Source organism: Telopea speciosissima, chromosome 4 (assembly GCF_018873765.1).
Source record: "Telopea speciosissima isolate NSW1024214 ecotype Mountain lineage chromosome 4, Tspe_v1, whole genome shotgun sequence".
NCBI lineage: Eukaryota > Viridiplantae > Streptophyta > Magnoliopsida > Proteales > Proteaceae > Telopea > Telopea speciosissima.
In genome coordinates, this window is record NC_057919.1 from 24,133,542 (window position 1) to 24,161,417 (window position 27,876).

General features: G+C 40.4%; 2 protein-coding genes across 2 annotated transcripts in view; one reads left to right on the plus strand and one right to left on the minus strand.

The window, feature by feature from the left end:
• Nucleotides 1-9,196: 9,196 nt before the first annotated feature.
• On the plus strand, nucleotides 9,197-10,445 carry LOC122659104. The gene is made up of 2 exons (XM_043854254.1): nucleotides 9,197-9,590; nucleotides 9,670-10,445. The coding sequence occupies exons 1-2, from the start codon at nucleotides 9,197-9,199 to the stop codon at nucleotides 10,443-10,445; spliced, it is 1,170 nt and encodes a 389-aa protein (XP_043710189.1).
• Nucleotides 10,446-20,192: 9,747 nt separating this feature from the next.
• The window catches only part of LOC122658201 (ran-binding protein M homolog), a 76,413-nt gene continuing 68,729 nt past the window's right edge, over nucleotides 20,193-27,876 (minus strand). Inside the window, exons 10-12 of the mRNA XM_043853112.1 lie at nucleotides 22,633-22,692; nucleotides 21,608-21,694; nucleotides 20,193-20,660 (exon numbers count right to left, since the gene is read on the minus strand). Of these exons, the coding sequence (XP_043709047.1) occupies nucleotides 20,379-20,660; nucleotides 21,608-21,694; nucleotides 22,633-22,692 (429 nt within the window). The 3' untranslated portion in view covers nucleotides 20,193-20,378. The remainder of the gene's footprint in view (nucleotides 20,661-21,607; nucleotides 21,695-22,632; nucleotides 22,693-27,876) is intronic.

Genomic DNA, 27,876 nt, shown 5'->3' on the forward strand with positions numbered 1-27,876 from the left:
AGAGGGGCTGAGTAGATGCCTCTCTAAGGCAACCCCAGTCTAATATTGTGATTTGTTTGAAGCTTTTATGGTACATGTAAATGGAAAGTGTCTCTTCTAGTTCACAATTGAAACGGTGTTTACCAAAGAGTCAACCCATCTATTCACGTTAAAGTTGCTAGGTGTTGGTTATTGTCTTTGTTTAATAGTTGTTTTTTTTTTTTTTTTAACAAAATAATTAAAGTTAAAAGGATATTATAAATTTTAGAAAGGTTACAAAAACGCTTGAAATGTAACTTCGAAATTCTAGCCTTGGTGGCTAAAACATGAGTTGGCTGTATCATAACCCTATTCAATTTATTTATAACAACTGATTCAAAATAGTCAAAAAGATTAGTGATAGTATAAAGCAAGTAATAAAGAATCCATGGCCATATGCAAAAATTATCTTTCTTCAACTACATTTTTAGTTGTAGTTGATTCTTCTTTGACTCAGCAATGTGAACCCCACTAGTGGGTCCCAATTATTGGGTCCCTCTATCTTTCTTTGCGCAATGGGAACCCCACTAGGTCCCAATTGATGGATCCCACTATCTTTCTTCAAGTTAAGCGTCCTCTTGTTCATCTGATTCATATTCCTTGGAAACTAACCACGCTAGGATATCGTCATCAGTAAGATCGTAAAAAGTATCAATAAGCTTTAGTAGTTGTTCGTTTTAAAAGCATTTCTCCCACTCTTGGGCAATGCTGAAATTTTTTTTTCTTTTTTTCTTGAAAGCTCTTGAATAGATCTTCTAATAAAGGGCATCAACACATGCCATGAATACTCTCTTTTAAGGCCTAGGAGTGAATTCAACTGTAGCAAATTCTAGAGCAATGAATCCATTATTATCTCCTTCTGGTAATAGGAATCTGTCCAACCTCTATCGGTCATCTGGAAAGGGTCATCCATTACAATTCAATTGGGATCAGGGTCTCAAACTCATCTTTCTTCGGATCTGTCAGCAAGGCTCTATCTTCTTTCTTTGATCATTTGTCTATTGATTGATGCAGAGTACATGTATATTAATCATTTTTAACTTTTAAATTTTTTCAAGTTGGACTTGACCTTTTCTGAACCTTCAATTTCAGTTTCTTTGGTTATTTTGCACCTCAAGTTGATTTTGCCTCATGGAATATCTTGATTAATTTTAAGAAGGCTTGGCTTTGATTAGGACTCGCAAACTTAGGTGAAGAAATGTGTCACAATATCTCATTTCCTCTATTAAAAACAATATTGCTATGAGTTATTTCAAGAGCGTAATGGGAGGTTGGGCGAAGCTGACCTGTATCATTTTTTGTTCTTGCTAATCACAAAGGGGCCGAGTAGATGCCTCTCTAAGGCAACCAAAGACCGATATTGTGATTTGTTTGAAGCTTTTATGGTACAAATGAATGGAAAGTGTCTCTTGTAGTTCACAATTGAAACGGTGTTTTGCAAAGATTCAGCCCATCGATCTACTCACGTTAAAGTTGTTAGGTGTTAGTAATGGTCCTTGTCCATTAGTTGTATTTTTTTTAACAGAATAAATAATGATCAAAAGATATTACAAGGTTTAGAAAGGTTACAAACAAACTTGGAACGTAATTTCGAAATTCTAGCCTTGGTGGCTAAAACATGGGATGGTTTATCCCTGTTCAATTTATTTACAACAACTGATTCAAAATAATCAAAAAGATTAGTAATAGTATGAAGAAAGTGATAAAGATTCCATGATCATTTGCAAAAATTATTTTTCTTTAACCACATGGTGTGATTTGTTGAGTTTGCCCACACTACTAGGCATTTGATGCCTTGTTCTTTTGCTGCCCGAAGTCCTTGTTCAATTGTCTTTCCTTCCGCTTCATCTGTAGAATCTAAATTACCATAATCAAAGGAATAATGAAACTATTCTTTATGGATTATTAAACTAGATGCCCAACCTCATCCTTTAGATATAGGGTGAAAATTCTCATCAGTAAGGTGTAAGCAATGATCAGCAGAGAGAACTGGATGGAAGAAGGTTGTGAGAGAAAGCTTAGGAAAAGTAGAAGGAAAGGTTCCAGACTCAGGTGATAGATTTTCAATTGATAATACTGATGGTCTAGGGTCAGGGTTGATATCCATTGGTGTATGTGGTGAAGAACATGATATAGGTTTGGACCATCTTGTTCATGGTAAACTCAATTTCTTTCTAACCAAATAAAATAAAACACAATAGAAGCCACTTCTAAAATATATATAAATTAAAATTTTGAACTACAAGAGTTATAAATATTTGAACAAAGAGTACAGCGAAAAAGAAGGAGAGAAAAAGGAAATATGTAAGCCAAGAGGGCTAGCAAACCAAATGATTCGAGAGAGAGAACATTCAAAAAATATATGCCAAATGTATTTGTCCGCTGCTTGACACAATGAACAACTTGTATCCACTGGGAATATGTTGTTAAGATAACAATGAGTTAAAAGACCAATGACAACATTTCCAAAGAGATTTTGAACTTAGGGTGCACCTTTAATTTCCATAAAACATTCTAGATACTTATTTGAAATTGAGGAATTGAGGGTTAGCTCGAATTTAGAATACTTACTAAATAAGAGACAACCATTTGTGTTGAGAGTTGTCCAGACTTAAAGAATGGGCAAATAAGGCCATCATCGGTGATCACAAGGGAGAATTTAATTTTGAGAATAGAGAGAACAATGTTTGATGGGGATAGAGAAGAAATAAATGGGAGATATCATTCAACATCAGTGTTTTTCAACTCTTCCACATAAGAATAGAGTGTGGAAGTTTGGATATGTGAATGAATGGAAAAATACATAGAGAGGGGATCTAGGGATGTGAAAACCGCAATAAATTTAAACTTTGGAACTTGTGTGATTTTAGGTTCCAGTTCTGAGTCCATGGTTGCTTCGATGCTATGGGCTGCATCGGTCGAGGATGTGGATCAATCACTCAACACGCCTATGAAGGATTCCAGGGATTCTTCCCAACTTACCCTTCTGGAGTCAGAGGACCCTGATGGAACCCCATACTTAAGCTACCTGTGTCTGATCTGCTGCCTGGATAGCATGCAGAACCTCTCCATCAATTAAACCCATTGTAAGTATGTTTTATTTGTATTTTATAACGTATCGTACTGACCGATTAGAGTTAATTGGGATAGTTTAGTAATTTATCCTTGTGGGGCCCACATCCCCAGTGGGGAATCCTGTTTTTAATAATTATCCGTACTCGGATTACCCCTGATGTCATATGATATCATTATATAATTAGAATAACCTAATTAATAACTAATTCTACTTAAAATCAGGTTTTAGAATTAAGTTATAAAAAACAGACTTTTAATTATAAAAACAAACACTACTTAACCAATCCACTATATATAATAACAACTCATTTATACTATTCACAATTCATAAAAACCAAAGAGAAGAAATCGATTCAGCCTTAAGAGAGCATAAAAAAGAGATCGAAGAGAAGGAGAAAAGAGAAGAAGAAGAGGAAATTGGAAGATTTCATCTTAGGGCTTTGATTCCATACCTGATCTTGGAGCTTTTACGCCTTCTTTGGAGTCCTTGCTGCCCAAGATATTGCTACCATCACCTCTTCTTGTTGCTGCATTCCGGTAGGTCATAAAAACGTGTTGTATTCATCTTCTTCTCCTTGGTTCTCCACCTCTAATTGAATCTATGCTAAAATCTGTCATTAAACCTTAGCTTATATAGGTTTAATTGATTAATGACCCATCTCTGACCTCTTTATTTGGACCTAATAATGGTTCAGACCTGAAATTAGACTATCAATTGCCTGTTGTTCATCAAATTGCAGCTGAAACCATTAAATTATTAAACCCTAAGTTGAAAATTGGGATTAATCTCTTAAAACCCCCAAATTGCTTTTAATTTTATAATTAAATCATAATTTTGTGTTGACCCACCTTGGGACAGTGCAAAACATGAAATTGGTGGTTTGCATGTGAAGATCTATGCACCTGAGCCAAAAACCCAAATTCTAGCCAAACAGTCGGATGGAGTTGCTGGCCTAGGGGCGGTCGTCCGGCTCCCTGGAAGTCTACATCCGGCTGCCTATTTTAGTGCATTTGTGACCTTGGACATCACAGAACCTAATTTTTGCGAATTGTCTAATATACAGGGTTGTAAACCCTATTTCTTGTCTGTCTAGCTTGGATCTCTGGAGGGTTATTGACCTAGGCTAGTCTATCATCGCCAGGTAAGGGAATTTGACTTAATTTCAGTATGTTTATTGTCTTAATTTCTTTTTGTTCAATATGCCATGCCATGCATCATTGATACTATTCAGATCAAGTAGTTTGCTAGCTTTAAACTCTTTGCATTAGATTGCATGTGAATTAGGTTGCATTAGCATACTGCATTGCATTGATATTACGTGATACTACACGAATGATGTTTATGATGCACTGTTACTTTACAATTAAACTGTACATACATATGTCATCATGACTAGACTGCATTGGGTTAGGATGCTTCATTACCCAGTACTACGTCCCTTACCAACAGGAAAAGAGGTGTTGGATAACCCGTGGTAGGTCTGAAGGGATGATTCCAGAATGCCATTCACTATCCCATGTTAGTGTGTGTATTTTGTTGTGGGAACAAACAGTAGGGTTAGTCACTGGGGGTTCGTTAGCGTCAGATGTATGATGCCTGAGCTGTCGGGTCTCTACCGTAGTAGAATGCTTTCGCTCGGGTGACTGACGTCTGGTTATGTGTTTTCGGGACCAAGGCTAGTATTCTATTATAGTAGTACTTATACCTCATGCAACTTAGTATCCATGTTAGGAGCATGCTTACTAAGGACATTCGTCATAGACTGTTGTGATATATTTGAATGCATTTTCTTACTGGGCTCAATGGAGCTCACTCCTGTGTACACCTTACTTTTCAGATGATACTACTATTTCTGGTGCTTCTATGGGAGCCTCCCCTTCACAGGACTCTCCTTCAACTCATGGAGCTGATGCTCCTTTAACGGTGGTGCACGATGCTTCATGTTCTTGCGATGACTGTGCGTTCTCCTGAGTGACTGCTAGACCAAGCTTCTTCCCCTCTTTTTTGTTATACACTTCTGTATAAATATGTAAATAAGTCTTTTGTTTAACTCTTTTGTTTATGGTTTAAACACTGTAACTCAGTTCTTCTATATATATATATAGCTTTAGTCTTCTTTTATTACTGCCTTATTTATGTATTTAATTGCTTCCGCTGCATTTAATTCTATATTTGTGGATATGATTGCGAATAGAGTACAACACTTATGATCCTAGTGGGTTGGTTAGATGTGAGAGACATCCAGTCACACTGGGCATTTATAAACCGGGCCAGGGTGTGCCATTTAAGTGGTATCAGAGCACTCATGCTCTATTTCTATTCACAGTCAAGTTCATGGTATAACAGCTCTTGGACTCATTGATTTGAAGGTGAGTCCAGTCTAGGGTTAAATAAAAACCTTAACTAAAAGATACCAAGTAAAAAGAAACTTGATTGTGAGACTCATGTAAAGATAAAAACATATATATATAACATCTCTACTGCTGTGGTGGTGGTGGTGGTCCCTGACCAGAGAAGAAGGATCTCCACTGACCTAACTCAGTCTCCACAGCCTGGACACGGCTGCTAACCTGAGTGAAGTCCCTCCTCATGCCATCAAACCCCTATTTCATAGATTTCTTTAAGCCCTCAAACCGGCTAAAAAACTATCCCCAGGGAGTACCGTCTGTAGGAACAGCTAAGACAATCGAGGAAGAAGCACCCGCGTGACCATATGATGTATGCCAAGGAGGAGTAGGTGGATCGTGCCCCTGCATGCTCTCTCTCTGCAGCACCCTCTGTATTAGTGGTCTATCCCATGTTAGTGCAATCAAGATGACCAAGTTCTGGAGAAAAAGGTGGAAGCTCTATGCTCATCTTTACCAGGGTAATCCGGCTAATGCTCACTGTCTTCCCTATAGAAGTCTCCTCATTCCTTAGGTTTACCCCAAACCTAGGAAATATCTTGGTAAACAGCCTACCAAGCAATAGATTTCCACGCCCAGGGTTATCATGTAAATGAGCCATGGTGCGCATGATGGCATATGGAAGGCAAATCTGATACCCTATGTAGAGGCTGTAGGTCGCCAGAATCTCTATGGTGGATAACTTAGTGCGATGCCCACTCTTCTGGACCACATTGTGACCACATATCCTAGATAACATCTTGGCTAAGGGAAGTAGATCCAACTCGGACTTCATTCGGTCATAGAACCTCCCATCAATAAGGACTGAGCATAACTATTCCTGCTCTTCATCAGCCAAGAACTCAGAAGCATCCGCACTTAGAGTACAGTATCTCCACTCCCCTTCATTGGATATCTCCAAAATATTGGCTAGCTGGGCTGTGTTGAAGGAGATAGGCATGTCCTTCACATAAGAGCTGATGTAGAACTCATCTCCTTCATACCTATAAGAGAGATTGCTTAGGAATAGTCTTACCAACCTAGGGTAGCAGTGCCTCTCAGGCTCCAACATAGACAACCACCCTAATCTCTCAAACCTTTCTTGGACCTTGAAAGCAACAAGGTCTGCCAAGACAATATTTCTTTCTTCTTCTACTTTTCTCTCCATAAACCACACACTGTATATCTATTCTTCTTCCACACTTTGAAAGAATCTTGGGTTGAAGTCTGGTGGGGCAACAGCAGCTGCACCTCTCCCCCTACCACCTCTACCTCTTCCCCTTCCCCCACGGCCTTGGGCTGCAACCATTTCTTAAATGCTGCAAATCTTGGCAAACAAAAGCTTGTTAGAAAAGAATAGGATAGCAAGCCTATCTGAAATATAACCAATAAACTTAGTATGTAATAAGGAATTTAGTCCAATAATAAGTATACGCAAGATTTTAGGCAAAATCTTAATAGATATAGAATAATATTGGATGCTGTATGTACAAAATAGTAGTATTAGTCTAAGAGAAACCCTAGAGTTAGTTTTAGAACAAATAAGATGGGGGTGTAACAGTACATGGGTAAAAAGGCATAGAATGCCAACATAGGCAGGTTTGATACAATGGAGAGAAAGAGAAAATAGAGGAATATCATGTAAGCTATCAAACATTAGCAAAGATTAGTAAAAAGGGAAACAAAGTGGCATAAATGTTTCAAAAACCTAAGAAAAATAATGAAAATAGACTTAGATTTGAGTAAGAAACAAATAGACTAGAAATTTCATAGATTAGAGCACTTACTTGTGGATTTGAGATGAAAATCTAGTGATTCAAGCACTCAAATAGCTATAGGAACCCTAGAATAAGCTTAGGAGAAGTTTAGAGAGAAGTTAGAACCAAAAGAAACAAGTTTAGAAGGTTTTAGAGTGGGACTCGAATGGGTTTTATAACCCAGGTTTCCGTCGAGCGAACGACCGGCCCAAATTGACCCTGAATCTGGCTGGATAAAAATCCTTATGAAGCCACTGCTTCAATAGGCAGACGACCGGCACCATTATGACTGTGCATCTGACAGTTTTTAGGCCTGCATCCGGCTGGCCCAAATAAATTAGAAAAATTTTAAAATAAAATAAAATAAAATATATACATATGTAATATAATTTAATGTACATAATAGGCATAGAATAGGTATATAATAAGATACTTAAAGTATATGTATGTGTATATAAAAGCTATGTATTTATGTTTGAAAAATATATATGTAGTCATACTATTACTTGTATACTATATGTACTAAAAGCAAATAGTATATACATGTAATTACATATATTATATGAATAAATGTATATGTTTATAGTAAGTATATATGTTATACATTATATGCTAAGTGTTTCATAAATGCTGTACATATATTATTACTTAGTATTTATACACGAGTTAATTATGTATTTATCATATTGTATTTATAGTATATAAGTACTGTATATTATATAATATTATATTTTTCTGTTTAGGTACCTGAACCATTGGCTTAACACGTGACTGCGACTCAGAATGAGTTATGTGTTAAGGCCAATAGAGGAATACAATTACAATCCCGAGAACATTGATGAGTTGAATTGAAAACTCGAGCTACTCACCAATGACCGGTTATATCTTCAGTCAATTATGTGGAATGACGGCAAATCCTTGATGACTAGGGATTTTTACATCATAGATCGAAGGGTAGAATACCTTCAATTCCATACCACTCGCATCGAATCTATCCTCCATGGAAGGGCGGATAAACTTCAAGGCCTTCCTTGAATTCTGTTAAGTATGATGAATCATACTTTACTGTTCTTACTGTATTATCATTACTGTGCACTCTATTATATCAAACTGATGCATGTGCTGATAGTTTGATGTCTTGCTTTCTTATCTTAGTTGATCATTATGAATGGACAGTATCCTAATACTTATAGGAGGCATAATGCACAAGGGCGTGCAAATGCAGCCTCTTCCTCCAACCCTGCCCATAATGAACCTCCAGCTAAGGGTAAATAAGCAAACCCTCCAGATATGCCCATGCATGATGTGGCTAGTATTGTGGACACTATTATGGAGAGGCAACAGCAACAAATGCAGCAAATGATGACTACCATGGGTGAACAATACCAGGCAGTCATTAGGGATCTACAAACTCCACTGGTAGCCCCTGCTGTCCCTACCCCTCCTGCACAACATAATGATGCTGAGGGACGCCTAATGGAGAGGTTTCTGAAGATCCAGCCCCTCACCTTTGCTGGAATTAGTAGAGATACCTTACTACCCGTTAAATGGGTTAAGGAGATGGAAAAGGCTTTCAAGTTTCTGGGATGTACTGATGAATAAAAACTTGTATGCGCTGGATACAAGCTTCAGTATGAGGCAGAAGCATGGTGGGAAACTACAAGGCCTATCGTAGAGGCTGCCCATCCAGTCTTATCTTGGGAAATTTTTAAGAGGCCTTCTTTGGAAACTACTTTCCCACCAGTGTAAGGAAGAAGAAGGAGATTGAATTGGCTGAGTTGACACAAGGGTCAAAGTCTGTGTTGGAATACCAACAGAAGTTTGAGGAGCTTTTCTTCTTTGCTCCTCTTCATCTTAATAATGATGAAGCAAAGTCACAGAAGTTTGAAGACTGATCGAGGCCGTAGATTGCCTCTATTATATCCACCAGAGTGAACCAAGGGTATTCTGAGACCGTACAGATGGCTAAGAAGATTGAGGATAAGCAAAGGGATGCTTATCACGTGAGTCAAGCATCCGGCAAGAGAGCAACGCCCTTCTTTGATAGAGGATTCAGTAAGTTCACCAAATCTTTTGGACCTAGTGCAGCTCCAGCTTTGCCACAAAGGAGCGAGTCTGAGTCTTCAGTGTCCAGGCCCGTGTATGCTAACCCCAGTACCAAGGCAATAGATGCAACAGCTCCAGCAAGCACTGTAGTGTTTAAGTGCTACACCTGTGGTCAGATGGGGCATACCTCCAGAACCTGCTACAATAGGAGGCCTGTTCTTCCCCCTCGCCAGCCAGCCAATAAGCCTCAGGGCCGAGTATATTCTGTGACTGCAAGTGAGGTTGAGGCTAACCAAGCAGTGGTTACTGGTATCATTCTAACTTATACCTAGTTGTATTTTCATTGAATGATATCATGCATACATAATCATCAAGTCATGACATATAGGTGCCATTCTCATTTGTTCTACACCTGCATATACCTTGTTTGATACGGGAGCAACTCATTCATTTGTGTCACCGTCATTTGCTAAGAGAACTGGTGTGTCACCAAAGTGTTTGACAGAGGGCCTAGCAGTTAGCACACCTATTGGATTAAGGATAGATTTGAACACATTGTATGAGCCCTGTGCTGTAAGGATTGTTGGCAAAGATATGAATGCCCATCTGATTCAGCTCAATATGACTGACTTTGATGTCATATTGGGGATGGATTGGTTAGCAGCGTACAAGGCCAATGTGCTATGTGCTGACAGGAAGATAGTATTCCAGCCTATAAGTGAGAAGGGATTCATCTTTGTGGGTGACAAGAAGAAGAAACCCAGAAAGATGGTGATTTCAGCCTTAAAGATGAAGAAGATGTTAGATAAGGGATGCCAGGGATACCTTGTGTCTGTTATGGACACTAGGACACATGTTAGACCTATGTCAAAGATCCCTACTGTAGGGGAGTTTCCTGATGTCTTCCCTGATGACTTGACAAGTCCACCTCCACCAAGGGAGAATGAGTTTGTGATCGATTTAATACCTGGAGCGGCGTCGGTATCTAAAGCACCTTATAGAATGGCACCGAGTGAGTTGAAGGAATTACAGGCTCAACTTCAAGACTTGTTGAAGAAAGGGTTTAAAAGACCTAGTATCTCACCTTGGGGTGCTCCAGTGTTGTTTGTGAAGAAGAAATACGGCTCCATGCGTATGTGCATTGATTTACCGAGAGCTGAATAAGCTGACAATCAAGAATAAGTATCCTTTGCCAAGGATTGATGATCTCTTTGATCAGCTTTAGGGTGCCCAAGTCTTTTCAAAGATTGATCTCAGATCAGGGTACCATCAATTTCGAATCAAGGAAGCCGATGTCAGTAAGACAGCCTTCAGGACTCAGTATGGACACTACGAGTTCATGGTAATGTCTTTTGGCCTTACTAATGCCCCAGCAGCCTTCATGGCCTTAATGAACAGAGTCTTCCACGATGTTCTGGACAAGTTTGTGATAGTCTTCATTGATGACATCTTGGTTTACTCCAAGAATGAAGAAGAGCATGCTGAGCACTTGAGGTTTGTTCTACAAAGGTTGAGAGAGAAGCAACTTTATGCAAAATTCAGTAAATGCGAATTTTGGGTGCCTCAAGTTAGGTTCTTAGGCCATGTAAAAAGGGATTGAGGTAGACCCAGGGAAGGTTGAAGCTGTGGTGAATTGGGAGAGTCCCAAGACTGTGACAGAGATAAGAAGTTTTATGGGATTAGCTGGATACTACAGAAAATTCATAGAGAACTTCTCAAAGATAGCAATGCCCATGACACAGCTTACCAAAAAGGGGACTAAACTTGAGTGGAATGAAGACTGTGAAAATAGTTTTCAAGAGTTAAAGAAGAAATTGGTGACAACCCCAGTTCTTGTCCTTCTTGAAGGAACTGAGGGGATGCTTGTGTATACGGATGCCTCCAAGACAGGGTTAGGCTGTGTGTTGATGCAGAATGGGAAGGTTATTGCCTATGGTTCTAGACAACGAAAGGACCATGAGAGAAACTACCCTACACATGACCTAGAATTGGCAGTAGTTGTCTTTGCATTGAAGATGTGGAGGCATTATCTGTATGATGAGAAGATTGAGATCTTCACTGATCATAAAAGCTTGAAGTACTTCTTCACTCAGAAGGTGTTAAATATGAGGCAAAGAAGGTGGCTTGAACTCATTAATGATTATGAGTTTAACATTCTATACCATCCAGGGAAAGCCAATGTTGTGGCTGATGCACTCAACAGGAAATCCTCTAATTGGTCAACAGGCAGAATTGTGATTAATGATAATATTCTGAAAAACTTAAGTGCATTGAATGTGGAGCTTATATTTGGGGAGACTAAAGAATTAATTCAAGTATTGATGGTGCAACCATCACTGCTGGCTCAGATCATTGCAGCCCAATCTTCTGATGAAGAGTTCCAACACATTGTAAGAAGTATTCGGGCTAGGACACAGAAAGATACTGATTTCACAGTGACAGTTGATGGAGTTCTGATGTTCAAAGACAGACTGTGTGTACCTATTGATAGTCAATTGAAGAGTCTGATTTTGTAAGAATCCCATCAATCTCCTTACTCTGTGCATCCAGGTGATACAAAAATGTACCGAGATTTGAAACAGTACTTGTGGTGGTATGGAATGAAGCAAGATGTGGCAACCTATGTTTCCAAATGCTCTACTTGTCAACAAGTAAAGGCTGTCAGACACCGACCACATGGACTTCTGCAACCCTTAGCTATTCCAGAGTGGAAATGGGAGAACATCACTATGGACTTTGTCACTAGCCTTCCTCGCACTAGGAAGGGAATGGATACAATCTGGGTAATTGTAGACAGATTGACCAAAACAGCCCATTTTATTCCAATGAAGATTACCTATTCTATGGATCAATTGGCTAAGCTATATGTGGATAATATTATCAGATTACATGGAATACCAGTGAACATTGTGTCTGATAGAGATCCCAGGTTTACTTATAGATTCTGGAAGAGTCTACAATGGGCTCTGGATACTGAATTGAATCATAGTACAACACATCATCCTGAGATGGATGGGCAAATAGAGAGGACAATCCAGATTTTAGAATGCTCAGGGCTTTTGTGCTTGAGATGACTGGTAACTGGGATGAACATCTATCTTTGATAGAATTTGCTTACAATAATAGTTACCATGCATCTATTGAGATGACTCCGTTCAAGGCATTGTATGACAAGACATGTCATACTCCACTGTATTAGGATGAAGTTGGAGAGCGACGTATATTGGGTCTTGAATTGATCCAGAAGACCTGTGAGAAGGTTGATTTGATAAGAGAGAAGATTAAGGCTGCATAGTCCAGATAGAAGAACTATGCAGATAGAAGAAGGCAACACATTCAAATCAGAGTGGGTGAGAAAGCATTCCTGAAGGTGTCCCCAATCAAAGGTGTTGTGAGATTTGGGAAGGGAGGGAAGTTGAGTCCTCGATACATTGGCCCGTTTGAGATTATAGCCAGAGTTGGTGTAGTGGCCTATCAGCTTGCATTGCCCCCATCACTTGCCGGTGTACATGATGTATTCCATGTCTCTATGTTAAGACAATACATCCCTGATTCGACACATCTACTACCTCAGCAACTAGCTGAACTTATTGCTGATCCGACCTATGAAGAGGTGCCCGAGAAGATTGTTGATGCAAAGGAACACAACCTGAGGAATAGAACTATCTCTTTTGTTAAAGTCATGTGGATTAACCACTCTGCAGCTGGAGCATCTTGGGAAAGAGAAGACTTGATGAAAGAGAGATATCCTTATCTCTTCGATCTCCCAGGTACATCAATTTCGAGGACGAAATTCTAATAAGGAGGGTGGAATGTGAAAATCGCAATAAATTTAAACTTTGGAACTTGTGTGATTTCAAGTTCCAGTTTTGAGTCCATAGTTGCTTCGATGCTATGGGCTGCATCGGTCGAGGAAGTGAATCAATCACGCGACACGCCTATGGAGGATTCCAGGGATTCTTCCCAACTTGCCCTTCTGGAGTCAGAGAACCCTGATGGAACCCCGCACTTAAGCTACCTATGTCTGATCTGCTGTCTGGATAGCATGCAGAACCTCTCCATCAATTAAACCCATTGTAAGTATGATTTATTTGTATTTTATAACGTATCGTACTGATCGATTAGAGTTAATAGGGGTAGTTTAGTAATTTATCCCTATAGGGCCCACATCCCCAGTGAGGAATCCTGTTTTCAATAATTACCCACACCCGGATTACCCCTGATGTCATATGACATCATTATATAATTAGAATAACCTAATTAATAACTAATTCTACTTAAAATCAGGTTTTAGAATTAAGTTATAAAAAATAGATTTTTAATTATTAAAACAAACACTACTTAACTAATCCACTATATATAATAACAACCCATTTATACTATTCACAATTCATAAAAACCAAAGAGAAGAAATCGATTCAGCCTTAGGAGAGCATAGAAAAGAGATAGAAGAGAAGGAGAAAAGAGAAGAAGAAGAGGAAATTGGAAGATTTCATCTTAGGGCTTTGATTCCATACCTGATCTTGGAGCTTTTAAGCCTTCATTAGAGTCCTTGCTGCCTATGATATTGCTGCCATCACCTCTTCTTGTTGCTGCATTCAAGTAGGCCATAAAAACTTGTTGTATTTATCTTCTTCTCCTTGTTTCTCCATCTCTAATTGAATCTATGCTAAAATCTGCCATTAAACCTTAGCTTAAATAGGTTTAATTGACTAATGACCCATCTCTGACCTCTTAATTTGGATCTAATAATGGTTCAGACCTGAAATTAGACTATCAATTGCCTGCTGTTCATCAAATTGCAGCTGTAACCATTAATTTATTAAACCCTAAGTTGGAAATTGGGATTAATCTCTTAAAATCCCCAAATTGCTTTTAACTTTTATAATTAAATCATAATTTTGTGTTGACCCACCTTAGGACAGTGCAAAATATGAAATTGGTGGTTTGCATGTGAAGATCCATGCACCTGGGCCAAAAACCCCAATTCTGGCCAAGCAGCTGGATGGAGTTGTAGGCCTAGGGGCAGTCATCTGGCTCCCTGGAAATTTGCATCCGGCTGCCTATTTTAGTGCATTTGTGACTTTGGACCATCACAGAACCTAATTTTTGTGAATTGTCTGATATACAGGGCTGTAAACCTTGTTTTTTGTCTGTCTTTCTTGGATCTCTGGCGGGTTATTAACCTAGGCTAGTCTATCATTGCCAAGTAATGGAATTTGACTTAATTTCAGTATGTTTATTATCTTAATTTCTTCTTGTTCAATATGCCATGCCATGCATCATTGACACTATTTAGAACATTTAGTTTGCTAGCTTCAAACTCTTTACATTAGATTGCATGTGAATTCGGTTGCATTGGCATACTACATTGCATTGATATTGCTTGATACTGTACGAATGATGTTTATGATGCACTGTTACTTTACAATTGAACTGTACATACATATGCCATCATGACTAGACTGCATTGGATTAGGATGCTTTATTACCCAGTACTACGTCCCTTACCAACAGGGGAAGAGGCGTTGGATAACACGTGGTAGTTCTGAAGGGATGATTCCGGAATGCCATTCACTGTCCCATGTTAGCGTGTGTATTCCGCTGTGGGAACAAACAGTACGGTTAGTTATTGGGGGTCCGTTAGCATCAGATGTTTGATGCCTGAGCTGCTGGGTCTTCACCGTAGTAGAATGCTTTTGCTCAGGTGACCGACGTCTGATTATGTGTTTTTGGGACCGAAGCTAGTATTCTATTACAGTAGTACTTATACCTTATGCGACTTAGTATCCATGTTAGGAGCATGCTTACTTAGGACATTCATCATAGACTGTTGTGACATATTTGCATGCATTTCCTTACTGGGCTTAGTGGAGCTCACCCCTGTGTACACCTTATTTTTCAGATGATACTACTGTTTCTAGTGCTTCTGTGGGAGTCTCCCCTTCACAGGACTCTCCTTCAGCTCATGGAGTTGATGCTCCTCTGGCGGTGATGCACGACGCTTCGTGCTCGTGCGATGACTGCGCATGCTCCTGAGTGACTGCTAGACCAGGCTTCTTCCCCTCTTTTTTGTTATACACTTCTGTATAATTATGTAAATAAGTCTTTTGTTTAACTCTTTTGTTTATGGTTTAAACACTGTAACTCAGTTCTTCTATATATATATATATATCACAGTTCAGCTTTAGTCTTCTTTTATTACTACCTTATTTATGTATTTAATTGCTTCCGCTGCATTTAATTCTGTATTTGTGGATATGATTGCGAATAGAGTACACCACTTGCAATCCTGGTGGGTTGGTTGGATGTGAGAGACATCCAGTCACACTTGGCCCTTATAAACCGGACTGGGGTGTGACAAGGGATCTGTCCATATCTTTATTGTACGTTCAGATCTAACTCTCCGACAAATGATTTGTCTATTGTCTTCCACACAAGAATAGAGGGTAGAGTTTTTTTTAATGAATAAAAAATTTCATTACCAAAAGAAAGAAAAGGGAGGGCGGAGAACATACAAACACAAACCAAATACAAGGCCTAACCAATAAAAGGCAAGGGCTTGCAAAATGGAAGGGGAAAGCCCTAATCAATTACAACCAACAAAAGAGGGCAAAGACTTGAGCCACATCAAGGCAAACTGACTCAGCCTCGACAAAAGCGCTATTTAGTAGTGTAAGGATCCACAGTGCCATGACAGAGGGCATGCTTTCTAATTTCCTTGTTTAGAGGCATAATCTTCACATTACTAGACAATGAATAGGCTATGTAGGGCCGTTTCTTAGGAAAAGGAGGGTAGCTAGTATCGCGTTGGTGGTAGACACGAAGGGATGGGGGATTAGGCTTGTAAAACGGTACGGTTTCAGTAATACGGTATGGTTTCGGTACGGTACCAAAAATAGGTACCCAATACTGATACCGTACCATACCGTGTAAGAACCCTATTTTCAATACTGCAATCGTACCGCTACGGTACGATTTTGGTACGGTATGAAAACGGTATATATACGGTACGGTATGAAAATGGTACATTTACGGTACAAAAAACGGTATAAATTTGATTTTCATAAATGATATGTATACGAAAACGGTATATATACGGTACAAAAATGGTATGCATACGGTACAAAAATGGTACGATTTCATTTTTACATGTTTACACCCCCAAACGGTACGATTACGATAAAACGGTACGATTTCGATACATACTGACAGTATGACCGTAAAAACCGTTACTATACCGTACCGTATTCAATATTATTTGACCATACCATATCATACCGTTTTTGCAATGGTGCGATTTGGTACGGTTTTACACAGGCGGTTTCAATTTCGGTATACGATTACGGTTCCAGATTGACACCCTTAGGGGATGAGGGATAATAGGCGGTTGAGGGGGATCGAGATGGGCACTGGGTTGGGGCGCAATAGGGGACAACCCTACACAAGAGGTATGGGCCAGGTAAAGAGGGTCAGAGGGAGTGGATGGTAGACCGAGAGAGTTTGGAGAGGGAATTAAAGGGCTGATAATGAGAATTGGCCCATTAAGGCCAACAAATTTGGAGGCAGAAAGGCAATGGGCTGAGATAGAGAGAGAGAAGGGGGTCCATCCCAAGGATATCGACCACAAGAAGTAAGAAAGGGGGTTGGGAAGATTGAGGAAAGACAAAGGCGCCCACTCCAAGACAAGTAACTGGAAGAGGTAACAGGGGAGGTAAGGAGGAAGGGGTAGAAACAATCGTCAAATTAGAGAAAGAAGACAGAAAGCAAAGCGTAGGAGCACGTATAGGATGGCAAATAGACAGGGGGGCTGCAGGTTGAGGGTTCTCAAGGTATGAAGCAGGCAGAGCTTCAGAATAGGAGGCAGGGGTCAGAGCAGACGATCCTTCCCCAGTGGGTTGAAACAGCGAGAGAGGACACGAACAAGCGGTCCCAAGAGCGGTATGGACCAGCGGGAGGAATCTCGAAGCTAGGTCGTGACCGGTCGGAGAATCTAAAGCTAGTTTCTCACAGATGCAAGCTCGACGATGGCAGCAACTTCTGAGATGGCCACGATTAGGAGAGTGAGGGTTTGAAGAGGACGATTGACCAGGGTGAAGAAGGTACAAGGTATGAGGAAGGGGGGCCAGTATTGGTGTTGACAAGGGGGTTGGAGGAGTGGAGACTGAGATACTGCTAGTAACTGGGGTTGGCGGAACTTCTTGGTTAGAAGGTTTTGGTTGGAAATTTTTTGAGTCATTTCCAAAAACCTTATAGACAAGGCATTGGGGAGGAAGCCACTCATAGGTGACACGTTGGATGAAGGAGAAACCCTTGTCATTTGAAACCTTGATTGAAAGCGGAGAGGCTTCAGTAACAGAGATCTCCACACAAATCCTGGCAAAAGCAAAGTAATCCATCCTTTTGGTACAAGCATAGGAGAATAGAGGCTTACCAACGACGAAGCCTACTATACTAATACCATCTCTGCGCAAGAAATGAAGAGGGAAACCCGACAAGGAGATCCAGACAGGGATGGAGCTAAGGTTGATGTGGTGTAGCTGAAGATGATCCCATTGGTGCAGCAGAATGGGTTTCTGACCGACGTGCCAAGGACCATCTTCAAGAGCTCGAAGCTTGTCTTCTTCAGAGGATAATTTGAAAATAAAGAAGTCATTGTCTAACAAATAAGTGTCAAGCGACCCAATTAGCTTCCATTGTTTTGTTAGGGAGATTTTGACAATGGGGAATGGGGATCGGTTGCCTATAAATGGCCGACTAGAGAGTTGCACCATATCGAGGAGTCACCATCAAAGGAGGGAGGGACAAAATGAGGAGGGAGACCATCCCCCCAGAGCAGAGTGGGGCTAAGCAAATTGAGAGCTCCAAGTCGCATTGGCAGGAGGAGGGTTGGTGGAGGGAGGGAGGGAGGGAGGAGGGTTGGGGGTGGCGGTACCGAGGGTTGAGGCACCACCAAGAGGCAGTCAACCATCACTATCAGTCACATCCAAGGGGAGAGTTTATTAATTATAGTTATTGTCTATTGTCTTCAGTCTTTGTCTATTGTGTCTTTCAGTCATTTGTGTTTATACATGCAGTCCCTAGATTTTCAAAATCTAATTTTTCTACTTTGCAGACTCCGGCTCGACCGAAATTTTATATATAAGTTGGAAACTTTAAGGTCTATCTATCCATATTTGGGCTCCATTCAAACTACCACATGACAACAACTTAGGGTGTCCTGACAAGCTTATCAGGACACCCATGCTGTGTAACTTGGCCTTAATTGTACATTCATAAATGCTAATCAAAGTGCCCAAAAGCAAATTCTGCACAAAATCATGGCTTATCACTAATGATCCTCAAACGTGCATTAAAACTCGACTTATTCCCCCTTTCTCTAGGCCCTCTGCTAGTATTCAATTTATACCCTCCAAAGTGTTGTGATACATGAATACAAGATTGGATGAGTAAATAGCACAAGAGAACACTTGAGTCCACGGTTCTCAATCTTTGGTATAATTTTTATTTGCATTTATTAGTTATCTATGAAAATTTGTTTATGATAATAGGTCCATAAATAATAATTGTTTAATTACTATTAGACAAAACATATTACAAAATGAAAAAATGGGTAAATTCTGTAATTTTTCCTTTGCATAATTTCATTAAACATCTGAGATGCATTGCATGCTCAAGGATTTGAAGATATCTCATTCTGTAAGCTCCATAAATCTGCAAAATCTCACCCTGTCTTACCTCACGATCTCCCGTGGGTTGCTGTTCACAGAAGATCCGTTTAAAAAATTGAGAATCAGTAGCCCAATGAAGAAAGGCTCCAACAAAATATCTGAACTCGGTACTCTGAAATTTTGAGTTAGTGGGAGCAGATTTGATGTTAGAGGTTCATGTCTGGATATGGTAAAATCCGGATTCGACGAAATTTACTCATCTGCCGTGCCGTGTCAACAGCTCCAGCTGTTTTGACTGTCTTGAATGCTGGCGTCACATCTGTGGGCAGAACTGCTAAGGATGAAATGGCCTACATGTTGGTTTTAAGGATATATAACCCAAGCCAGTGAGCGGCAAGACAACAGTGTCAGAGTAGGCAGAGTTGAGCGGCAGTCAGTCATTGACCTTCAACCCTACCCTAAATTGAATGGCGAATATTCAGAGTGGGTAAGACAGGGAGAGGAGGGGTCTGAGTTATAGATCAAGAATAAGAGAGGGCTCTTGGCGAGGGACGGTCGGCAGCAACAATAGGAGAGGCCGTATCAAGCTAAGTTGCAGCTGTGGCTGAAATCAAAGAAGAGGAGACTCAAGGAGATATGTCCAAGAGGAAACAAGAAGGGCTTTCAGACTATGTTTATAATATTTTTTTACTATTTTACCCACTTAATCAACAACTATGCACATGGCCATAGACAAAAAAAATTGATTTGTGCCAATAAATCATAAACAAGTCTTTGTAGCCTATGATTTGTGTTCTTTTTAAATAGGACATTATGGAGCTCGAGCAGAAAGTATTTATTTATTTCTCAGGGGCAAGTGCAGACAGGATACAACAGGAATAAGGGAGTAAGAGAAGAGTGATCCTTCATCTTCTCAATGGCAGAAAATTGACATTTTGGCCAAATGACCAACTTTACCCCTTATTTGTTGCGGTCGTGAGTCGAGACTCCCTTCCCCCTCGCCTCCCCCAAAAAATAAATAAATGCAGATTGCATCCTGTAAAACAGATGCTGAAGTCTGAAGATATATTGATTACACTATGAGAACAATCAATGGAATCTCTTGGCCACTATTAATTTCTTCAGAGCTACATTTCAGTTCAAAGAGAATTTTCACCGACTGTTTTACACACAACTTAAAAGCTCTGACAGGCAGATGCTCCACTCCATTAACAATTGTTATAACCATAGAGAACCACCCCAGCTCCCCTTTTTTTGCCTAAATCAGTTATTATTATTGTGTGAAATGTAAGCTACTTAAATACCAGGTGTCTCCACGCCAGTACGCCCAAAGCTGAAGCAATTTGACCAATACAAGTAATGCCATCTGAAGACAAGAGTTAGCAATTGGAACAAGGGAGCTTCAGGGGCAAAGTGCAAATATCGGTTACCGTTTTCCCCCATTCCTGCTCTGCAGAACTCTGTTCAGCTGGAATGTCTCTCCTTGATCCCCATGCAACGACCTTCTCTCCAAACAAGAAGTAGCCAGCTGCCTCAGCAACCTCTCAAGGTATGATTGTAAATAGCTCTGTGAATCTTTCATGTTGGGATTTGTGGACAATACCATAGCATTGACCGCATCTGCTACAACTTCTCTCTGGGACATATGAAGGAGATGCCCAACAGGCGATTTCATGGGTTCTTCATATGCCAACAAAGCAATGCAGTCCTATAAAAGAGAGGGAACTTTGTTAACATTGCCTACCAAAGTATACTAAATCTGGACTTTCAAGCTATTATCACTTTCAATAATGCTATAGATATATATCATGTACCAGGATAGGAAATATATATACACACACATAAATTCAATAAAAAACAGAAAAATAGATAATAGCTTGAAGGCTGGATGCAAACATGGGTAAGCTTTTATGACCCACTTGGACGGGTGACCCATTGATTTTGTCAAGGAAAGGGATGGCCGTAGCCATTCCAACTGTTGGATCCTCTGTACTAGACACGTCAAATTTCATAGGACGACTCACCTATATGAATAACTATGTCCTAGGTTTTTCTGTTCTATTCCCAGATGTTCAAACATTGAATTTTAATGTGCATCAGACAATGCAGACAGTCGATGATTGAAATGTCTTCCACACTTGCACCGCTATTAATCTCTTTTTCTTTTTTTTTTTGTGCTACAGCTTTCTTTATTTTTGAGTTCACTTAATCTCAAAACTTATAGAGCCTACTTCATGACATGCTAATCACTTCGGACATGGTTTCTCTATTGTATTCCCAGATGTTCAAACATTGAATTTTGAGTGTGCATCCGACAATGCAGACAGTCGATGATTAGAATGTCTTCCACACTTGCACCGCTAGTGTTCTTGTTTTTTTTTTTGTAATAAAGCTTTCTTTATTTCTGAGTTCACTTAATCTCAAATCTTATAGAGCCTACTTCATGACATGCTAATCACTTCACAACTTCTACCTGAAATCCATCATCAACTGTTTTTAGCAGGCATCACTGAATATCTTAACCATTAGGTCACATGCAAGTGACCATCTGACACAACTTTCAATGTGAAGATCAGGTAAAGTTCATATGCAAAAATCAACATTTAATTGAAGCATATAACAAGAACATTCTTTAGACCAGGACATTGAGAGTACCTGAAGTAGACTTGCTAGTGATGTAATCCCAAAAAATCTTGCCAGTTCAGCCCTAGCATATGTCACAGCATCCTCAAGGTTCCCAACCTATGTGGCAGGTACAAATATAATTTATAGTATCAAACTTAATCATAACTAGAATAAAGTTCATGGAAATGATGACAACAAAGCTAGAATTCCACATCACATAATGTGGTATATGAAGTTACATTGGCTCAGCTGTGGGTATATGTCTATCAGCAAATCTGTCTGGACCATTACATCTTAGGATGCAAGGACTTGGCTAATAAGCATCACATAGCAGGCATGGATACACGGACATATTATATAAAACAAGTATACATAATTCTCCAATAACCAAACAACTTCATGATCTGGACACATTATTACGTCCAAAAGTGAAAACTGTTTAGCTGCATAAGTATACAATTATGGACTTGTAAGATGAAAAATGCATGGCTAAGACATATTACAAGTCTAGACTTTGTACCGAGCTCATTTTTAATCATAGAGTATGTACCATCCAGAAAAATATATAAATACTATCGGTCCAACAAAACCGCACACAAATCCAATCAGTCAGACAAACCCCCTAATTCCACATCCTCTTTGATGCCACATGTCCCACGGCCTAAGGCACCTGTATATATCCCACATGAAGTCACAACTCTCTTCGCAATATTTGCTCAATTTGAAGTCCTTAGCTTCATCTCTGCATCAGGTAATCAAGTCATAAAGATGAACTTATACACCTTAGATTACAGATGCTTTCAAGATTTAAAAGTATATCAAATATTCCCCAGGATGTTGACAATCTCTCCAACAAACTGACTATATCAAGTCCTCTCAAGCATCTGGAATCACCCTCATCTTGCCTTGACAAGCATTAAAATGAAACCAACTATCTACTACAACAAAGGACCAATATAGCATAGTGGCATGCTAATAATTGCAAAACATAAATCATTTAAATTAAACAGAAGATGTTATCTATCATACAAAATATATAAAAAGAAGATATTTACCCGAACAAGTTCAATAAATTTCTGACAATGAAGTAGAAAGCAAATAGTGGATGATTCATTCTGCAGAAAGCAAATATTTGAGTCACGTGAGCTAGATCAGAAGAATCAAATAAAGAAAGACAATAATATAATCAGCATATCAATACAGACGTTAACAAAAGGAGGCAATAAAAATTAGAAATCTATAGTAAAGACCATAAATCAATGTAAATGATATTCAGAAGGGGGGGGGGGGATACTGTACTGTTCAGTTTTAGAGAGGAAGGAGAAGAAGGAAAAGAGAGGGAAAGAGAAGAGCACATACGGTTGTGTTTAATCTCTTCTATCTCAAACTAGAGACAAACTTCCTTATATTGAAAAAGAATAACTAATTACACAGGGGCCCCTGGCCTTATACAAATAACAGAAGAAATATAAAATACATGTGGTTATATACAAGAATACCCTTAAACTCCTATTCTTAACACTCCCCTCAAGCTGGGTGGTATATGTCATACATACCCAGACTTGTTCAATAAACATCAAAGTGATGAGTGCTAAGTCCTTTGGTGAAGATGTCGGCCACTTGTTCATTCGCCTTCACAAAAGGGGTCAGATGGTCTTTGACTCAATCTTTTCCTTGATAAAATGTCTATCAACCTCAACATGCTTGGTCCTATCATGTTGCACCTGGGTTGTGGGCAATACTTATGGCTGCCTTGTTGTCACAATATAAACTCATAGGTTTGTGAGTCTCAAATCCCAATTCCTGAACAAGTCTCTTCACCACAAGACTTCACACACTCGTGAGCCATAGCTCTAAATTCTGCCTCAGCACTTGACCTAGCCACCACAGTTGCTTCTTACTTCTCAAGTAACCAAATTCCACCAACAAAAGTACAAGTATCCCAAGTGGATCTTCGATCGAAATAGATCCAGCCAATCAAGATCGATGTATGCTTGATCCTCAAGTGACCATTTCTAGAGAAGAGAAGACCTTTTCCAGGGCATGACTTTAAGTATCCGAGGATCCTATACACTCGCATCAAGATGTCCCATTTTGGGTGCATGCATAAACCGACTTACCACGCCAACAAAGATAGGCTATGTCCGGTCGGGTAAGGGAAAGATAGATTAGCTTGCCTACTAATCTCCGATATTTTCAGCATCTACAAGGGGCTCACCACAATCTTCTCCTAGTTTGTGATTCGATCAATAGGAGAGAAGGTTGGTTTACACCCTAAGTACCTCGTCTCTGTAAGTAGATCAAGGACAAACTTCCTCGACAAACACGATCCCTTGCTTGGATCTTGAAACTTCAATCCCGAGAAAATACTTCAATGGACCAAGATCTTTGATCTCAAACTGCGAGCCAAGTAAAGTTTAAGCTTTGTGATTTCAGTTTATTGTTCCCGTGACCACAATGTCATCAACATATACAATAAGAGCTGTAATAGTGTTGCCCTTCCTTTGTATAAACAAAGTGTGATCAGCTTGACTTTGGATGTATCCATTCTCAGAGAATAGCTTGCCTAAACCTCTCAAACCAAGCCTTAGGAGATTGTTTAAGGCCATAAAGCGCTTTCCGAGACGACACACTTTTCCATTGCCACTAGGATGCTTGAACCAGGGGGAGAGTGCATGTAGACTTCTTCTTCTAAGTCACCATGTAAGAAAGCATTCTTTACATCAAGTCGGGTATAATGGCCAATCAAGGTTTGCAGCCATTGAGAGGAGTACCGAATGGAGTTATGCTTGGCCTTGGAGCAAAGGTTTCACGATAATCAATGCCATACACCGGGTATAGCCCTTAGCAACCAGTCTTGCCTTATATCTCTCTACGCCATCGGACTTGAACTTGATGTGAATACCCATCCGCATCCAACAGAACTCTCCCTTTGGGAGTTCAACAAGATCCCAAGTGTGGTTCTTCTCAAGGGCCACCATCTCGGTATTCATTGCTTCTCTCCATTTTGGATCAGCCATGGCCTCTACTACATTCTTAGGAATAGAGATGGAGGAGATAGCCTTTGTGAAAGCAATACCGTAGGGAGACAGAATCATAGGAGACAAACTTGGCAATGGGATTAGTACAAGCTCGAGTTCGCTGCGGTGAGCAATAGGAAGATCTAAGTCCGAGGGTGTAGGAGTAGAGGAAGGTATGTCTCGGGATGAGGAGACGAAGGAGGATTTTAGGAGTCTTCCGTATAGGGAGCCATGAAGGAGGATTTCTCTTGTCCTTTGTGTACACAAGTAGCTCCCCCGCTCTCTGTTCACCTCTCGCTCGGAGACTCCCCCTCAACAATTCCTCTCGGTCCTTTTCTTTCCCTTGTCAATTTGAAATGGGAAATAGGGACGAGAGAGGGGAAGGAAATGATAGAAACTCAGGAGCCTCTTCAACCTCACTACCTACGACACTCCCCCGAAGAGGTGGTAGAAAATACGGGAGATGTTCAAAGAAAGAAACATCTTTGGAGAGAAGCCACCGACGGGTAGGAGGGTGATAACATGTGTAGCCTTTAGAGGTAGAGGAATACCCAGAAAGATGCACTTTGAGGACTTAGGATCCAATTTAGTGTGGGCAGATTTGCTAAGATGGACATAGCGGATGCAACCAAAGACCCGTGGGGGAAGTGAAAAAGAAGAAGAAAGTAAGGGTAAGACCGCAAGAGGTACTTTGAAGTTCAAGACACCGGAGGGCATATGATTGATAAGAAAGACTGCAAGTGAGTAAGGCATCGGACCAAAAGGTTTTTGGAACATGCATTGTAAACCAAAGAGACCGGGCTACTTCCCGGTGGCGGTTTTTCTTTCAAAGAACCCCATTTTGTTGAGGGGTATCAACACAAGCCACCAGTGGATAATGCCACGGTCGAGAAAAAAGGACTCCAAACCACCATACATATACTCTCCACCTTTATCGAACGGACAATCAATACGAGTTTGAAGCGAGTGTAAACCAACTCATAAAAGTTTTTAAATGCAACATAGACATCACTCTTTTTTTTTCAAGAGATAAACCCAAGTAACTCGAGAGAAGTCATCAATAAAGGAGACAAAGTAGCGGAAGCCACGTAAAGAAGTAACGGGGAAGGGCCCCAAACATCAATATGAACAATGTGAAAAGGTGAAATAGATCTATTGCTAGAAGATGGATAAACTGTCTTACAACTTTTTGCAAAAAGACAAGGTTCACAATGAAAAACATGATTGACAGGAAAAGAGGTAAATAAATGTGGCAACATTTTTCTCATAATGAGAAAAGGAAGGATGTCCCAAACGCCGGTGCCAAAGCAAAATGTCCTCCTGTGTACGTCCGCCATGTTGCCCACACACATAAGATTGAGCTATCGTCACAGGGAAGCACAAGTGTCGAACATATAATCCATCGGGTCTCACGTCCACCGCCAATCACTCTCTTCGTCACCAAATCGAAAAAGACAATGGGTAGGAAAAAATGTGACAAAGCAGTTCAAAGATTTAGTCAATTGGCTAATGGAAAGAAGATTAGTGGCAAAGTTGGGAACATGAAAGCAGACTTCAAAGGGATAAGTGGAGTAACTTGGACATCTCCCTTACCCGAGATGGAAGAAAGGGAACCATCAGCAATTTTTACCTTATCTTTTCCGAGAACAAACGAGTAGGAGTTAAAAAGCGAGACCTACCAGTCATGTGATCCGTGGCCCCTGAGTCAATTACCCGGTGTAGTGGCGGATGAAGTAGAGACCAGAGAGCGGTGGAAGTAGTGGTGCAGAGAGGAGGATCCATCCAAGTGTGCTACAATCCGACAAAAGCTGCTATGTCTTCTTTGGAGAGGGAGGATGAATCGGACTCATGAACCCCAACATGGGCTTTAGGCCCATTCTTCTTCGGTCCTTTCGTCCTCCGGATGCGTAGAGGGTGGTTTCCCCATGAAGATCCCAACAAAACTCCTTTTATGCCCGACTTGCCACAATAGTCACAGGAGAATCGGCCTCTACCGCCCCTTAGGTGAAGGGAGGACGGTCCTGTGGAGTGGATGAAACAAGAGCAGAGCGCTCAACGTGGGAGTGGTCTCCATAGCACTTCTACGCGTCTCCTCACTCTGAATAACCACACACCTCCTCCAGGGAGGGAAGACTTGGTCGGCCAAGCATCTCGACCGTATGGGTTCAAACTCGTAGTTAAGACCTCAAGAAGGAACAGGACCCTCTCCTTCTCAAATAACTCGATGCACTTTAGGCTCATCAACAGACACATGGAGATCTCTGTAGTGATCATACTCCTCCCAAAGTCCCACAACAAGGCTATAGTACTTCGGAGATACTTTTGTCACCCCGACGCAGCTAACAACTGTTGAAGAAGTTGATAAACCTTTGTAGAGTCCCCCACTCTATCAAAAATACGAGCAACACTATCCCAAATATCTTTGGCTGTCTCCTCGCTCATAAACCTTCTTCCAATCTCCGGCTTCATTGAAAAAATGAGCCAAGTCATCACAAGGGAGTTCTCGGTTTCCCATTTAGAGTAACCCGGATCATCAATGGAAGGGGCCTTAAAGCTCCGGATATATATCCCAACTTCCCCTACTTGAAGGATAAGCTTCATTGACGTGACCAATCCAAGTAATTGTTACTATCAAGCTTAACAATGGGAGCCGAACATTTGGATTCTCATATGATAGAGGGATTGGCAAGGCTGTCAGAATGGGAAGTTCGGATGTCTCAACAGCTTTTTCACCCATTGTGGTTTTAAAACAAACACTGAGAGGAGCAATCAACAAGCACTTCAAGCAAGAACAATAGATTCCCAAGTAACAAGAAGAAAAACAGAGGTAACCTAGACCACAAAGCTTGAAAAAAACTTGTAGAGCCTCACAAAAGAAAACAGAATGAGTAGAAAAGAAAAGTCTTCCTTACCAAGAAACGACATGGGTAGTCCAAAACAGCTCCCAAACAAAGCTCTAGTGAAGAGCTATTGCCAATCCACACACTGGGTGGCGGAAAACAGGGCAGTCCTGGCCGAGATTCACTCTGTCCTTGGATGCTCCCAATCGGCTTCGAGATGACACAATGGGAAGAAAGGTAACCTCCAAACGAAACTAGAGCACTTGGTTGCTCTCCATTTGGATGAGAACCGAGAGAGAAAACAGATCTGTGAAGAACCGCAGGTTGGAGCTCAAACTCCAAGAACAACCAAGAGAGGAAACCACCTCTTGGTCCACTAAACACCCTTCTAACACCTTCAAACTCCAGGAAGAGTACGCCCGATACCATGTTCAGTTTT